Raw genomic sequence first — 15,721 nt, 5'->3', positions numbered from 1 at the left:
TAACCACAAATACCCACTGTCCTTCCACTTGCACAAGCATCTAAGTCAGTCCTAACCACAGACACCCACTGTCTTTATACCATCTTGAGATGTGTCCTCATGCAGACCAGTTTGGCCGTACTGACCACAGACACTTCTGTATCCTGCTTCCACAAGCTACTTTCCATCCCATCCAGCACCTGCATGCATTCTCACAACACTCAGGTAAGATCCTGGCTCCAGAGGTGGTGCTACACATCTGCTGGCCTCTGTGGCCATCCTGCTGGGCTCAGTGCACCTGCTGATAGGCCAGTCTGGCCGGCGATTCCTGTCCTGCAAGGCTCTTTTGACAGCATTGGGTGAGAGATTGCTCACTACGGCCCAGTCGTTTATATACTAGGCCCATTCTAGGCACTAGGACACTTGGTAGACAAGAAGGACACAGTCTCAACCCTATGCTGAGACTTAAGATAGACTTAAGAACATTTTCCACCCAGGTCTGTCAAAGGACAAGGAGGATCAGAGGTCTCTGTGTGACTGTGGGAGACTTGCTTCTCCAGGCTGGTGGCCCATCCAGCAGCCATGCTCCTGGCAGGCTGGGTGGCATAGTCTGCCCTGTGCTTCTGAGCCCTTGACTTTGAAATTAGCCTGGCTTTCAGTCCTACCAGTGGATCCTGCATTCAGGACACAGGCCAGGCAGCTGGAGCAGCAGGGCAGTTGCTTTACCTCTAGATTACAGTCAGGGCAGGAGACTAGGAAGGTCTTCCTTCTGTTAAAAGACAGAATCCTTCCAACCATAGACCTTTGCTGGTGCTGGCTTTCCTGTGCTCCACTCCCCACTTTCACGGACTCACATGGAAGAACCAGCTGTGCTGAGCAGTGTCCGCTGAGCAGGGGTAGCTGTGGACAGACTGGGGCAATGGCTACTCAAACACCAGAGCCTGCTTTTCTCCTGTTGGCCACACCTCGGTCACAGTGGGTCCAGCTCAAGTCTTTTACTGGGCCCTTCCCCGGCTGCCCCCAGCCTCTCCCGTAGATCGCGCCTCAGCCTCCTCCCTGCTCCTGCCTCACTCCACCCACTAATGTCCATGCTGCCCCAGGGACCAAGTCTGCCTGGGCCCAAAACTTGCAGAGTTCCCCTGTACTCAGTCTGGACTTACCATACCTAATATTTAGCTTCCCAAGTTATATCCCCCATGTCCTCCAGCATCATTAGCTGTTCATATAAAGACTGAGATTAATGCTCACCCCAAGAGGTGTACATTACTACCGGTAGAGGACTGAACCTTGAGATGGGGGCATCTACCAGTGACGTAGTCACAGATACCAAGGCAAACTCCTATCAGTGTGTGCGCTGCCCGCCTCCCACAGGGGCCGGGAGTTTCCACATGGCCAAGTGTCTTTCCTGACCCCCATGTACTTGGCTCTCCCTAACCCCAGTCACCTGCTTCCTGCAAGCCTCTCAGGGGTTGCCTGCTCGGCCCCTCAGTGCTGCCTAGGGTACCCTGGAAAGCAGGGGCACCTGTCCTCCCCAGGGAGGTGGCCAAGGTGCTGAAAGGACCCTGGTGAGTCGGTGGGTGTGGAGGCCAGGCCAGGCCACTTAGGGGGAGCCACACAGAAGCTGGAGATGTGGGGGCCAAGCTGGGGGACTTCCTCCTAGACACGTACACACACACACATGTATATGTGCATGGGTTTGTATGCCAGTACAGGGGCTTGAACTGAGACCCCCTACTCCCACTTGGCTTGTTTGCTCAGGGCTGGCACTGTACTGCTTCACACTTGAGCCATACTTGCACTTCCAGCTTTTTGCTGGCTTTTTTTTTTAATTATTGGCTCACATTGGTTACATGGAGGACTTGGTTATCATGTACTGTCGACGCTGTGTTCTTATCCGTGTCATCCCCTCCATCACACTCCCTTAAGGACACAGTTTTAAATTCACAGGAACCTGAGGATATGGGCATGCTCTGTGTTAATTACCAAAGTAATTCAGCTTGCTATTTTAAGGAAGGGAATAAAAATGCTGCTGATGGTCATGAGTGATTCAGAGAAAGAAAACCGACTCCCTGACTGGGAGCTGTGGGCCTTCAAAGGTGGCTGGCAGGGAAGCGCCCTGGCCTCCAGCCGTGTGGCAAGAGCATTGGGGGGAGGGAGGCGCGACTGCAGACCTCCACTGACTGCGGCCCAGGGCTGGCAGAGTCCGATGGTTTCAGGTCACTGGGCACCTGTCTGTCCAGCACCTTACCCCTCTCTGCATTGGGCCTGGTACAGACCTGTCCTGCCCAGGAGGCTCCAGGTATTCTGCCTGGCATGAGGCCTACAGGCCTTCCCTAATGTAGATTTAGCCTGCTTGGTCTCCTCTCCTAACTCAGGCCACCAGGAAGGCCCAGCCCTCCAGGTCCCATGTAAGATCAGGGTGAGTCTGCCTGCCTGCCTCATGGTGGTGACTTTTAACTAGTCTGTGCACCAGCGGGTGGAGCAGGGGTGAGCCCAGTGAGGCCCACTGTGACTCAGCCAAGGGGAGTGCGTGGCCACCTAACACCACCATCACCTAGCTGCACTTCAAGCGGCTGGTTCTCTCACCTATACCTCCTCAGTGGTAGTCTGGAATCCTGGTCCTAGGGGAGCTCTGCTCCGCCATGCTCTGGAGAAGGCTGTCCTGTGGGTGCTCAGTGGAGCTGTGGACAGTGTTGTGGGTATGCCCACTGCCCACCTGCTGCCACGTGGGCCATCTCCCTCCCACCTGCATGTTCCAGCTGTGCCCAGTGCTCTTGCCGCATGGCTTGGCTCTACTTCAGGCCCTGTATCACCTGCCCTGGCCTGCACCATCACCTCTATACACACAAACCTGCACCCTTCTTTGTGCAAAACCATCCCTGGTCCTCTGTTGCCAAGGGTTACAAGCCTAAATTCTTCAGGATAGTCAGGACTGTACCCAACTTCCAGGCCATCTTTCACACCTGTGGCACCATGCGCAATGTCATCCTTCATGGATCAGACATCCACTCTGCACAGGCTGGCCAGGCACTCTGGGTAAACCGAGCATCTGACTGAGACGCACTCATCACTCACAAGGTGGATGATAAAAAACTGGGAGGGGGGGCAGAGAGACTGGTAGCTTGAATATGCCATGTGGTTTATAAGTTACAGATAATAGACTTGAACCCTATGATGTCTAGGTCTCAAATCCACATCTTCTGTGTGGCATCAAACCCAGGCCTAGCATAAGTTAGGCAAGCTTCTACTACTGAGTTACATCAACAGCCCTTTTTAATTTTTCTTTTTTGTTGGTCATGGGGCTTGAACTCTGGGCCTGGGTGTTGTCCATTAGTTCTTCAGCTCAAGACAAGTGCTCTACCACTTGAGCCACAGTGCCACTTCCAGTTTTCGGGTGGTTAATTGGAGATAAGAGTATCAGGGACTTTCCTGCCCGGGCTGGCTTTGAACTGCCATCCTCAGATTGCAGCCTCCTGAGTAGCTAGGATTACAGGCATGAGCCACCAGCACCTGGCTCAGCCCTTGTTTTTTTGAGACAGGGCCTCATCATACACCTAGGCACTCAGAAATGAACTCCTCCTGCCTCTGAGTGCTGGGATCACAGCCACACCACTATGCCCAGTTCAGATCTTTACTTTTAAATCATGTTAATTTGCCTCTCAAATAACTTGTGTGTCCAGGCCTAAGAAAACACTGGTGGGGGGTTGGGAATGTGGCTTAGTGGTAGAGTACTTGCCTAGCATGCATGAAGTACTGGATTTGATTCCTTAGTACCACATAAACAGAAAAAGCTGGTGCTTTGGCTCTCGTGGTAGGGTGCTATCCTTGAGCAAAAAGAAATTCAAGAACAGTGCCCAGGCTCTGAGTTCAAGCCCCAGGATGGCAAAAAAAATACTGGTGGACAAAACCAGAGGTTCCAGTCTCAGCAAATGTGCAGTCTGGTGGAGGTCATGCCAGAAAGGGGAGAGGGTGAGGCTGCTATGACAGAAAAAGGAAGCCCTGAGTCACTCTGAGGGTTAGGACTGGGGTGCAGGATGAGTTGGCTGAGCCTGGCTCTGGCCCCTCCTTCCGCACCATGGCAACAGCATTGCAGAGAACAGGGACCAAACGAACATGATGAGCAAGCACTGGTCACAGCCTGTATGTGACCCTCATCGTGTGTCACCCCATTGTGTGTCCACAGCCTGTGTAGAGAGGAAGTGGAGTGGCAGCTAAAGCTAGCCTTCCCTCCTCTCCACTTGGCCACTTCCTCTGCTAGGGACGGACTCTTCCTAGGCCCACCTGCTGAGCGGACAGCAAGGAGAGGGTCCTTATGTGTTTGTAGAGTGATGGACTGACCTTCCGGGAGGAAGAGCACGGGTGTGCTGTCAGAGCTGACAAAACTAGGAGCTGTCCTTCAGACTCGTAGCCAGGAAACAAGAGCCTCTGTTGCTCTCCTGTTGCTCACAACTGAAAGTAGCCTGGCTTTAGATGCCACAGCCCCAGTTGTTTCTGCTGGATGCCTGTGCTGTGGAACCTTCAGCTTGGATCTGAATGGTGCTGATCTTTCCTGAAGCCTGTGGTTGGGAACTCAAGACCTGGGAGCAGCCTGGCTCTCCTCATAGCTCAGCTTCCTGCCTGCACCCCCTAGCCTGGTGGCCAATTTGTCTCTCTGTTCCTCCTATCAGGCTGCCAGCTCCTCTAGGGGGCAGATTATGACCCCTGAGTGGGTCAGTTCTCTCTACTGGGCGTGGCCAGTGGAACTGACCACAGAAACCTGCAGGACCTGCTTGCTGAATGACTGAGTGATGGCCTTGGCCACATTCCGCACAATGCACCTCTATGCTACTTTATTTAAGGGACAGCTCCCTCCCTCAGCTCTTGCTGACTCCTTAGTGGCTGCGCTGTGGAAATTCTAGTCTTTTCTTCCACCTGACTGCCCTTGGAATATTTGGAAAAAATCCCATATCCATTTTTTTTTGTCAGTCGTGGGGCTTGACCTTTGGGCCTGGGCACTGTCCCTGTGCTCTGAAGAGGTGAGTGCTCTACCGCTTGAGCCACAGCGCCACTTCCAATTTTTTAGTGGTTTATTGGAGAGAAGAGTCTCACGATGTTCCTGCCTGGGCTGGCTTTGAACCGTGATCCTCAGATCTCAGACTCCTCAGTAGCTAGGATTACTGGTGTGAGCTACCAGCACAGGGCTCCATTTTTTTTTTTTTTTTTGGTCGGTCCTGGGGTTCGAACTCTGGGCCTGGGCACTGTCCCTGAGCTCTTCAGCTCAAGATGTGCTCTCTACCACTTGAGCCACAGCACGACTTCCAGTTTTCTGGTGGTTAATTGGAGATAAGAGTCTCAGGGGCTTTCCTGTTCAGGCTGGCTTTGAACCTTGATCCTCAGATCTCAGCCTCCTGAGCAACTAGGATTATAGGTGTGTGCCACTGGTGCCCAGCCCATACCCTTTTTTTTAGGGGGGGGGGTTGGTTGTGGGGCCTGCACTCTGGGCCTGGGCACTGTCCCTCAGCTCTTCAGCTCAAGGCTAGCACTCTACCACTTGAGCCACAGCACCACATCTGGCTTTTTCTGCTTATGTGGTGCTGAGCAATTGAACCCAGGGCCTCATGCATGCAAGGCAAACACTCTACCACTGAGCCACCTTCCTAGGCCCCATATACTTTCTTAATGCCCTCCTTCCACCTAACATCTTTACACCCAGGGATGGGCCAATCAAACAGGATCTCTGCAGTTGTCATTACGTGCACTGAACCCTGGAGACAAGACCAGCTGTGCAGGTCACCTGCAAGGGCTGGTGGGAACTTACAGTTGCTGGCACTGAACGTGGGGTCCAGTGGCCTTGTCGAGACCACTGTCATTACATTTACTAATGCCACTGTGAGCAGCCAGGGCTCCCTGACTGGCTGCTAGCTCCCTGTGTTTCACTTTTGCAGTCTCCATTTTTGCTACTTCTGACCACTTAGATACAAGGAAGTCTCTGAAGTGGCTCCTTAGGGAGACTCTGCTTTTGTCCTCTTCTTGTTTTTGTTTTTGGTGCTGGTCTTGGGGCTTGAACTCAGGGCCTAGGCACTGTCCCTAAGCTTCTATGCTTAAGGATGGTGCTCTACCCCCTGAGCCATGGATCCACTTTTGGTGGTTAATTGGAGATATGAGTCTCCCAGGTTTTCCTGCCCTGGCTGGATTTGAACTATGATCCTCAGATCTCACTTTCCTGAGTAGCTAAGATTACCAGTACCCTGCAAGGCTTACTCTCCTGAGAAACCCAACGCTTGTGTTTGCAGCTGAGCTTCCTGCCACCACCAGGAGGAGGCCAATATGTATGTAATGGGCAAGATACAGAAGGGGCCATTATAAAAAGTTCATTCCAGATGGACACCTTTCCATCCCAGGAGAAATCTGTAGGTCTCTTTCCATATTAAGGGGCAGTAGCAAGGCAGAAAAACTAGAAGCACATGATGTGTGTACCACTGTACATAGCCATTTTACTTCTCCACAGCTGGGGTAACAGGAGTACATGACCATGCCCCCAAGCCATTGGTTGAGATGGAGTCTCCTGAACTTCTTTTCACCTGGCCTCAAATCATGATCCCCTTATCTCTGCCTCCCGAATAGGAGAAGACAGTTTTTTGTTTTTGTTTTTGTTTTTGCCAGTCCTGGGGCTTGAACTCAGGGCCTGGGCACTGTCCCTGGGCTTCTTTTGATCAAGGCTAGCACTCTACCACTTGAGCCACAGAGCCATTTCCTGCTTTTTCTGTTTATGAGGTACTTACTGAAGAATCGAATCCAGGGCATCATGCATGCTAGGCAAGCACTCTACCACTAAGCCACATTTCTAGCCAAAAGGCACTTTTTAAGCATAGTGTCTATTGAGCACAAAGGAAACACCAAAGCAAATGTTACTACAAAAATGTCAGCCACAAAATGACTGAATATTTTAAAAGTTACATGCATACAGTAGCTGGGTTTTCTGTTTCCGTTTTCCCCAACCCCCCCCCCCCCCCTTCTCCCAGCCAGTAACTTGTCTTGAAGCCCATTTTCCAAATGAACAACTCTTTTCAGACACAGCCTGGAAAATTCCATCCGTTTCCTAAGTTGCTGAGCTGCCCTTCCTCAAAACCCTGGCTGCCTCTCCCCTGTCATTTTTTAACCACAGGCCACAAGAGAAACCCTAAAATACCATACAGACGCTATTGCTTCTGCAACCTACATTTCTCTAGCTGATGTGAGGAGCTACAGGACCTCACCCAAGAGACTTTTCTTTAGATGAAGGAGTTTCCTCAGCTTCTTCCAGGAAGCAAGGACACACAGAGAGGTGTGAGGGGGCTGCAGGCCGAGGTTGCAATCCCTAGACTGGGGAGGGTAAAAGCTGTTACTGACAACCCGGGAGCTGGATGGAGAGGGGCTTGCATTAGCTAGGGTGCTCCCTAACATACACGCATACGCACGCACACATACATGCGTGCGTGCACACACACACATACACAATGTGTATGGATTTTAACTTTTAAGGAATCTATTCATGAGGCAAGTCTTTATCTGGACGATAGACCACCAGATTGGAGACCTGAGCCAAAGGCAGCTCAAGTGTGAGGGCAGTGTGCTGGCAGGACTCTCTTTTGTTCTGGGACATTGTCTTTTGGGATTTAGGCATTCAACTAATTGGAAAAGGCCCACCCACATTATGGAGGGTGATCTGCTCTACTGAAAGTCTACCAATTTTTAATGTTAATCTCATGTAAAAAAGGCCTTCTTGCCAGCGCCAGTGGCTCACACCTGTAATCCTAGCTGCTCAGGAGGCTGAGATCTGGGGATCATTAGTCATGGCCAACCTGGGCAGGAAAGTCTGTGAGATTTATCTCCAATAAACCATCAGAAAACCAGAAGTAGTACTGTGGCTCAAGTAGTACAGTGCTAGCCTTGAGCCCAGAGAGGCCCAGCAACAGCACTCAGGCTCAGAGTTCAAGCCCCACGACTGACAAAAAAAAAAAAAAAAACAAACAACCCCAAAATGGATAATGTAGCCTGGCCAAGTTGGCACACAAAGTTAACTACCAAAGTAGTTATATTGTACCAACTCAAATAAGTTCAAATTGAAAGTGATCATTTCTGTCTGTCCTTAATTAAAGTCTCTGACTGAGCCGCCTGGATGTTCCCTTTTCCTCTCCTTGTTGGCCCTTCCTCCCTTCTCTATCCTCAGGAACAAAGCCTGGCTCCTCCTGCAGCAGCAGCCCCTTCCCAGTGTGCCATGAGTCAGAGTGTCATGGCTCTGGGGTGAGGGACCTTTGGGAGGTTTGTCACTTGGCTGGGTACACAATGGGCGGGGCAGAAGCTGCCACCTGAGCCCATCTACTCTGGAACAGACCCTGGTTTAGGCATCTTAGGTCCAACACTGAAAGGCGGTGGATGGGCTAGTGGGCAAACAAAAATATGGGCAGTGAGGCTGGGCATGGTGGTACAAACCTGCAGTTCCAGCTATTTGGGAGGTTCCGGGCCTGCCTACGCTACAAAGCAGGGCCGGGTCTCAAGAAAGAGCTGGTGGCTCACGCCTGTCATCCTAGCTACTCAGGAGGCTGAGATCTGAGGACCAAGGTTCCAAGGCAGCCCAGGCAGGAAAGTCTGTGAGACTCTTATCTCCAATTAACCACCAGAAAACCAGAAGTGGTGCTGTGGCTCAAGTGGTAAAGAGCGCATCATCTTGAGCTGAAGAGCTAAGGGACAGTGCCCAGGCCCAGAGTTCAAGCCCCACAACCAAAAAAAAAAAAAAAAAAAAAAAAGCCAGATACTGGTGGCTTACACCTGTCATCCTAGCTATTGAGGAGATCTGAGCCAGCATAGGCAGAAAAGTCTGGAAGTAGAGGTGTGGCTCAAGTGGCAAAGGACCAGCCATGAGTGAAAAAGCCAAGTGCGATCATGAGGCCCTAGTACTGGCACAAATAAATAAGACAAACTAAAGAGGTGGTTCTGTAGCTAGTAACTGAGAACTTGCCTAGCATGCACAGGGTCCTGGGCCCGACCCTCAAGCAATTAGTTTTATATTTAATGTCAAGCAGAAAAAAAACCAACCCATAAACTAGCCAGGTGTGGTGGTACATACCTGTAATATCAGTTACTCAGGAGTAAGAGGCAGGAGGATTCCAAGTTTGAGACCAATTGGGGCAAAATTTTGTTTCAAAAACAAAACACAAACAAAAGGGCTAGGGTTATGACTCAAGTTGTCGAGCGCTTGGCTAGTACCTCAAAAACAAAAACAAAAAACCACAAGCTAACTCACCAGAGCCATGATTTCATGGATCTAATTACACAGTACGAGGCCAAATTAGCGAGCCAATTAAAGGAAACACTAGGAAAATAATAATAAAGGTGGCAAATGGGGCCACGCAGAGCCTATGTGGGGCACAGAAAGGATCGTAGCTAGGATTGCTGGCTCCGATGGAGAACTCCTGGGTAAGGAGGTAAAGAGTTAACTCATCCCCAATCCCTCTGCTTCTCAGGAGGGGGATGGCCTCAAGCTAATTAGAAGACACTGAAGGTTTTTGTTTTCCTCTCAAGCAAGAGGAGCGGAAATCCGGGACTTTACTCTTATTTCTGTGAGCTCCATGAGAGAACAAAACCTATTTACCAGTTCCATCCAGAGTCAGGCAAAGGCCTTCATTCCCAAGGGGGCACAGCTCCACCCACAACCTGAAACCTGACCTCCGGGTGCCTATGGCTGCCACTCAGCCAGGGACTGCTCAGGCCCCAGGGACACAAAGGCTGCACGGGGGTCAGGGCTCTGTGTGGGCACCTTAGCTCTGCCCCTAACTTCCTAGTGTGCCCCAGGATGGCAAGGCCAGTGCAAATAACCCCGGGGAGCTCGCATAGGCACCTTGTGTTGGGCGGGCATCAGACAAGTGTTTCACAATGCCACAGCCTCACAGCAGCTCTGGCTCAAGGCTGCTGTCATTAGACTTACTTCATAGATAGCTAAAGCAACAGAAGAATAGAGAGGTGAAGTAACTTGCTCTAGGAACAAAGCTGTGCAGACACCTGGACCGACTCAGATTCACCTCGGCCTTTCTACGGTGCATCTGGCTCTTGTGGAGGCCTGTCTAGATACTGTCACCTGTCATTTTCAGAACAGAGCCCTGGGTTCGAATCTGGGTGCTGTACTCATGAGCCAGGAAACAGGAGTGTTAAGATGTGCAGACTGTGCAGGTCACACTGCAGGCGAAGAGAAGAGATTCCGGCGAAGGGGCCGGGCAAGGCAGCTGCAAGCAACACGAGCAGGTGCCCTGGGACCCTACTATGAGGAACAGTGTCTTCATCACTTCGCCCAACTGCTCTGACACCGAGGGGCAGCAGCCTATGAGCCTAGGGGCCAAATGCAGCCCACTTTTAGATGGAGCAGAGCTATAGGTAGTTGGAACTTTTTTTTTTCCTACATGGTTGAAACAAAAGCTAGAGATGAAGAGTTCATGGCCTGTAAAGATGACATAAACTTCAATTCCAGTGCCCACAAGGCTTTACTGGAGCACAGCCTTGCCCATTCGTTTCCCTATTGTCCTTGGCTGTTCTTACACAATAATGGCCATGCTGCATCCTTCCGACAGAGACCATATGGCCTGAGAAGTCTCAGATTTACCATGTGGCCTTTATAGATGGGCTCTAGGCAAGTCCACACTGCTACGGGATTCAGGCATCCCCCTCTGCCTTCTGTGCAGCCCAAGACCATAACTGGCGGCCCAGTTCTGGATGACAGGCTCTGAGCTGGCAGTTCTCACGGGCACTCAACTGCCCTCCCTCCCCCCACCAATTGCCTCTGCCCTTTGGTTTTGTGCAATCATTTTTCCTCTCTGAACAGTCTGTTTCTTCCTCCCTGTAGCACCACCCCTTCCTCATCCCCACTGCCCCGGCTGCTCCTCACCCTAGAGGACAGATCAGGTAGCTCCTTCTTTGTTACCATGGGGAATGGGTGGGGACTTCAAACAGGTGGAAGCAGAACTGGGCTAGAAACGACTCTCCTGCCTCCCACCCGTGTCCACAGTAGGGTGTGGATGCCCACGATGCTTTCTAGCCGTCTTCCCCAACAGGGCTCCTCGTTTCTGTCTGTGGCTTCCTGGCTCACTTGTGGGCCCCCAAGGATTCTCTCTCTGACCCTGTCACCTTTTCCCTGTACTCCAGGGGCCCAGACTCAGGCTCTGAGCATCTTTTTCCTACCACCTGGCCCCCTGGGGGCTGGTCCTGGGCACTGTCCCCCTTCCGTCTCTGCTGTCTGCAGCTTGCTTTCATCAACCAGCTGCAATTTGGACTCTACGTGCTGGAGTGAGCTGACAGAAATAGAAAACAGAACTACGAGGTTGGCCTCTGATTTCTGTCTATAAAACAGAGCCAGGGAAGACCTCGGGGAAGGGATTTAAGCGTCCAGGGCTGAGTCAATATCCTCTAGTATTAAGATCCTGGATTCTGTGGGTCACCCACCAGCTGCTGCTTTCCTAGGACTGGATACAGGTGGATGATCTGGAAGTTGTGCCAACACATGGGCCTGTCCTAAACTCTGGAGCTCAGTAACATAAATCTTGGAAGGTCTGAGGGGTGACAGGCAGGGCAGCGAGGAACAAGAGGATCCTTAGAGAGAGACCCTGAGCAGCAGAGGGACCCTGGGAAATGCTCCTTCTCTCACACTCACTCCTGGGAATATGGAAGATATAGCAGACCTCACAGAGCCACCAGGAAGATGGACATGTAAGTACTAGCGCAATGTTTTCATACACCTATTCCCAAAGTGTTACCTTCCTTGCTTCCCTCCTTCTAGGTGCCAGCTGCTGAAGGCCAGATAGGTAAGGGTGGTTCTTTTGCTCTCTAAGTCCAGTGTAGCAAAGAGGAGACACTATGCAAGTCCAGGGGTGGAAGGAGACAGTGTTGTGGTAGGTGATGATGGCAGATGATGGCAGCAAGAGCAGGTACTCTCTGGGGACCAGCGGATTCATGCTCTCAACCGCTCCCTGTGAGGGAGGCCCTCACTGGATGTGAGAGAGCAAAAAACCAGTGGTTGGGGCTGAAGAGGTCTGGGGAGGTCTCAGGGAGGAGGTAATGGGACGAACAAGCTCTTCACAGGGACCCAGAAACAGGCACCAAGGCAGGAAGCCAGCAGGCATCAGACAGACGAGAAGTTCGTGAGGCCAGTGCTCTCCTTTCAACAAGGGCCTGTAGCAAAGAGAGGCCTGGTTTACAGGAACACCAGTGGTTAAAATTCAGGCATCTGAGGAGGGTCCCTTGAGCCCAGGAGTTGGAGACACTATCTCAGAAACAAAATAATTACAATACTTCAGCTTCAACATCTAAAAGATATGGATTTGTATAAGTGAGTGTGTGTGTGTGTGTGTGTGTATGTGTTGGTATTGAGGTTTAACTCAAGGCCTGACACTGTCCCTTAGCTTTTTTACCCAAGGTTAGTGCTCTACCAGTTGAGCCACAGCTCTTTGGTGGTTAACTGGAGCTAAGAGGCTGGCTGATTTCAAACTGTGATCTTCGGATCTTCTTCCCCTGGGTAGCTAGAATTATAGACATAAACCACTAGCCTCTGGCTTTTTTCTTTTCTTTTTTGATTGGTCGTGGGGCCTGAACTCTGGGCCTGGGTGCTGTCCTTCAGCTCTTCAGCTCAAGGCTAGTGCTCTACCACTTAAGCCACAGCACCACTTCTGGCTTTTTCTGCTTCTGTGCTGAGGAATGGAATCCAGGGCCTCATGCATGCAAGGCAAGCACTCTACCACTGAGCCATCTTTCCAGCCCCCTGGCTTTTTTTCTTTTTGACAGAGTCTCCCTATATTGCTCAAGCTGGCTTTGAACTCATAATCTCCTTGTCTCAGCTCTTATAAAGCTGGGATTACAGGTATACCCATCACAATTAGCTCTTTCTGAGCCTCTTCAGCTTTGGCTCAAGTTTTGGAGACTCTGTATATTTCATTTCAGCTTCTCTATCAATTCCTTGGGGTCTTGGGTGAATCAGTCTTCACATTCCTCATTTTAGGCCTCATTCTTCTCTTGAATAGGGTCCAAAAAGAGATTTTTCAGTATGAGGTCTGTCAGCTAGCTCCACAGCATCCCAGAGAACTTGTTAGAAATGCAAATTCTAGGCACCTCTCTCAGTCCCACCAGTCCAAAACTCTGAGGCCTGACAGAGGCAGCCTCCAGTTCCTTAACAAGCCCTTCTGGGGATGCTGATTGGAACCATGGGGTTAGCAAAGTGGGAACCCTTCAGCAATAACAATTGCTTTGTGCTCTAAGGTATTAGGCGGTAGCAGCATTCTTTTTAGCCAAAAATATTTCTTGCCTAAGAAAGGTAATCTTTCAGGTAAGAGGAGATGCTGAGTTTTCTATAACCAGACCCCAGTGAACCTCAGAAATATGTGGTTGGCTTTGGAAGCTAGATTTATTTACTTCTTTTTAAATAGGAAGTCTCAAATAGAGAGGGGAGAAGAAAAGAGAGGAGAAGGGAAAGGAAGGAGAAGGGAGGGAGAGGAAAGGAGAACTGCCTTCTCTTTTCAGCTCCAAAACAATGACTCACTGTGGGGTGTGCACCTGCGCTTCAGGGAGCGTCCTGCTGTCCATGTCCTGGACGGCCAGACCTCAAGTCCAGCCACAGAGAGCTGTGGTGGTGGCTGTAACAGAGCTGCACGGCACACTGTAGGGAGATTTGGTTTCCAAGGGATAAGAAGGGTATGTTTTTATCTAAAAGATGTAGCGTTCGCAATGTGGACTTAGGGCTAAGTCATCAGAAAGATGCAGAGAGAATTCCACAGTACTGCGTGGACAGGACCACACCCAGATGGCCCCTGGGTGCCTGGGGTCGCACTTGGTATCTCCGTGCCAATAACAAGCCTTACGCCAGGTGATGGTGGTTCACACCTGTAATCCTAGCTGAGATGTAAGGATCGCAGTTCGAAGCTAGCCTGGGTGGAAAAGTCCCGGAGACTCTTATCTCCAATGAACTAGCGAACAGCCGGAAGTGGGGATGTGGCTCAAGTGGTAGAGCGCCAGCCTCGAGTAAGAAAGCAGCGGGGACGCCACGCTCACGAGGGGTTACTGTCCCCTAACAACAAGCAATACGGGGAGAGGGACGGCACGGACAAGGCACACACAGCGGGCCCGGGAGACCTGGGCGCCACGGGTCCCGGCGGGGGCTGGGGCGAGTGAGGAGGGCCAGCCCCCCGAGGGCTGGTCGGTGACGAGCCCGGGAAGGCAAGGCCCGCTTCCCGGCACTGCGGCCCCGGCACCAGCCGCCCCGGCGCCAAGCCCCGTCTCCGCCGTCTCTCCGGGAAGGGGCTCCCGCCTTTCTCACGTAGCTCTGTCCCCAGAGCAAGGCGGTCGGTGGAGGAAGCAGCCCGCACCAGCCGGGCGGCGGGGACCACACGGAGCGCGCGCGAGAGGCCGGGCGCGGCCCAACGCCTGCTCACCCTCCGCTCAGTCCCTTTAACCCCAAAACTTTCTCCCTCCACTTGGGACCCCAGCACGTTCACATTGGCAGAGCCGCGGTCACTCGGACCCGCCCCCTCTCTTTAACTATTGGTGACCACCAGCATCCATCCCCAGGACAGGCCTCGTAATGGTCCGCGCTTTTGTCAATCAAGCTTGGGCGGGAGAGTGGGCGGGACCAAGCGGAGCGACACGCTAGCCTCCCGCCCTCCCTGCTTTTCCGAGTCCCACCGGGTGACCTGGAGATGCCTCAGGCGGGGGCCGAAACTGGCGCGTAGCTCTGCCGCGGAGCCGTGCGGGGCTCCAGGGACTCACCGATGCGTTGTCCCACTGGAGAGCTGAATGGGTTCCCCAGGAGAAAGTCCATCGTCGCTGCTGCCACTACCACCAACCCCAGGAATCAGCTGACAGCAACCGCCAGCGCCGCCGATCTGTCACGTGACTCGCCGGACGGCCCGCGGGGAGGTGCTGGAGGGGGCGGGGCCGGAGCTGCGGTGCGCAGCCACAGGTCCCGCCCCAAGACGGAGGGCGCGGCCGGCGGAGCAGCCCCTCGGCGCCGGCTGACGTCACTCCCAGCAGAGGGGCGGGGCCAGAGAGGCCAGGTCTCTAAGCCACGCCCCATCTGGCCACGCCCTCACGCGTTCCGGAGTGATTGTATCACCTAGATTTCAAGGTCCATGCAGCCAGTTGGAAACTGGGTCTCGCTCGGGCGGGTGTCACAGTATCTTAGTCTCCAGTCCTTTAACTGTCGGGGATGACCCTAAGAGGGTGACAGCTACTCGGTCCTGAAGAAACTCCTGTTTCTCTTCGGGTCTCCTCGCACCAGGATGAGACCTCTCTTTCTCAGCCCAGATCGCCAGGAGTGAAGGTCTGTGTTTGTCCCCTGAGATCAAGGGCAGACTTAATGACCTGCGGCTGGGCCAGCCAACACCCGAAGCCAGCGCGCAGTGGGGCCTTTACCCGGCCCTGCTGTGGTCCAAACAGCGAGCTTTCATTTCTTCTATATACTGGAATTAGATCAACCACATTTTTTTTTAATGCCCACTGCCTACTGCTTACCTGTGAATTTGGAGATTACATTTATGACTTGTGAACTTTGGGGGACACATCCAGACTATAGTGGGATGAGTCTTCGAGGTAGCAGACCTTTACAACCCAAGGTCTTAGAAAAGCTGGGCTTAGGGGCTGGGAAGGTGGGTCAGGGATAGAGTGCTGGCCTTGCATGCATGAGGCCCTGGGTTCAATTCCTCAGCACCACATAAGCAGAAAAAGCCGGAAGTGGTGCTGTGGCTCAAGTGGT

At 52.2% G+C, this 15,721-nt stretch overlaps 1 protein-coding gene across 1 annotated transcript in view; it reads right to left on the bottom strand.

The window, feature by feature from the left end:
- LOC138811685 (target of Myb1 membrane trafficking protein) overlaps window positions 1–14,875 on the bottom strand; it is a 35,886-nt gene extending 21,011 nt beyond the window's left edge. Inside the window, exon 1 of the mRNA XM_069999385.1 lies at window positions 14,737–14,875. Within this exon, the coding sequence (XP_069855486.1) occupies window positions 14,737–14,788 (52 nt within the window). The 5' untranslated portion in view covers window positions 14,789–14,875. The remainder of the gene's footprint in view (window positions 1–14,736) is intronic.
- Between the last annotated feature and the right edge of the window lie 846 nt (window positions 14,876–15,721).

The sequence above is a fragment of the Dipodomys merriami genome, unplaced genomic scaffold (assembly GCF_024711535.1).
Source record: "Dipodomys merriami isolate MVZ:Mamm:240054 unplaced genomic scaffold, mDipMer1.0.p SCAF_55, whole genome shotgun sequence".
Taxonomy (NCBI): domain Eukaryota; kingdom Metazoa; phylum Chordata; class Mammalia; order Rodentia; family Heteromyidae; genus Dipodomys; species Dipodomys merriami.
Note: the sequence above shows the minus strand (reverse complement) of the source record. Positions and strands in the feature narration are given on the sequence as shown.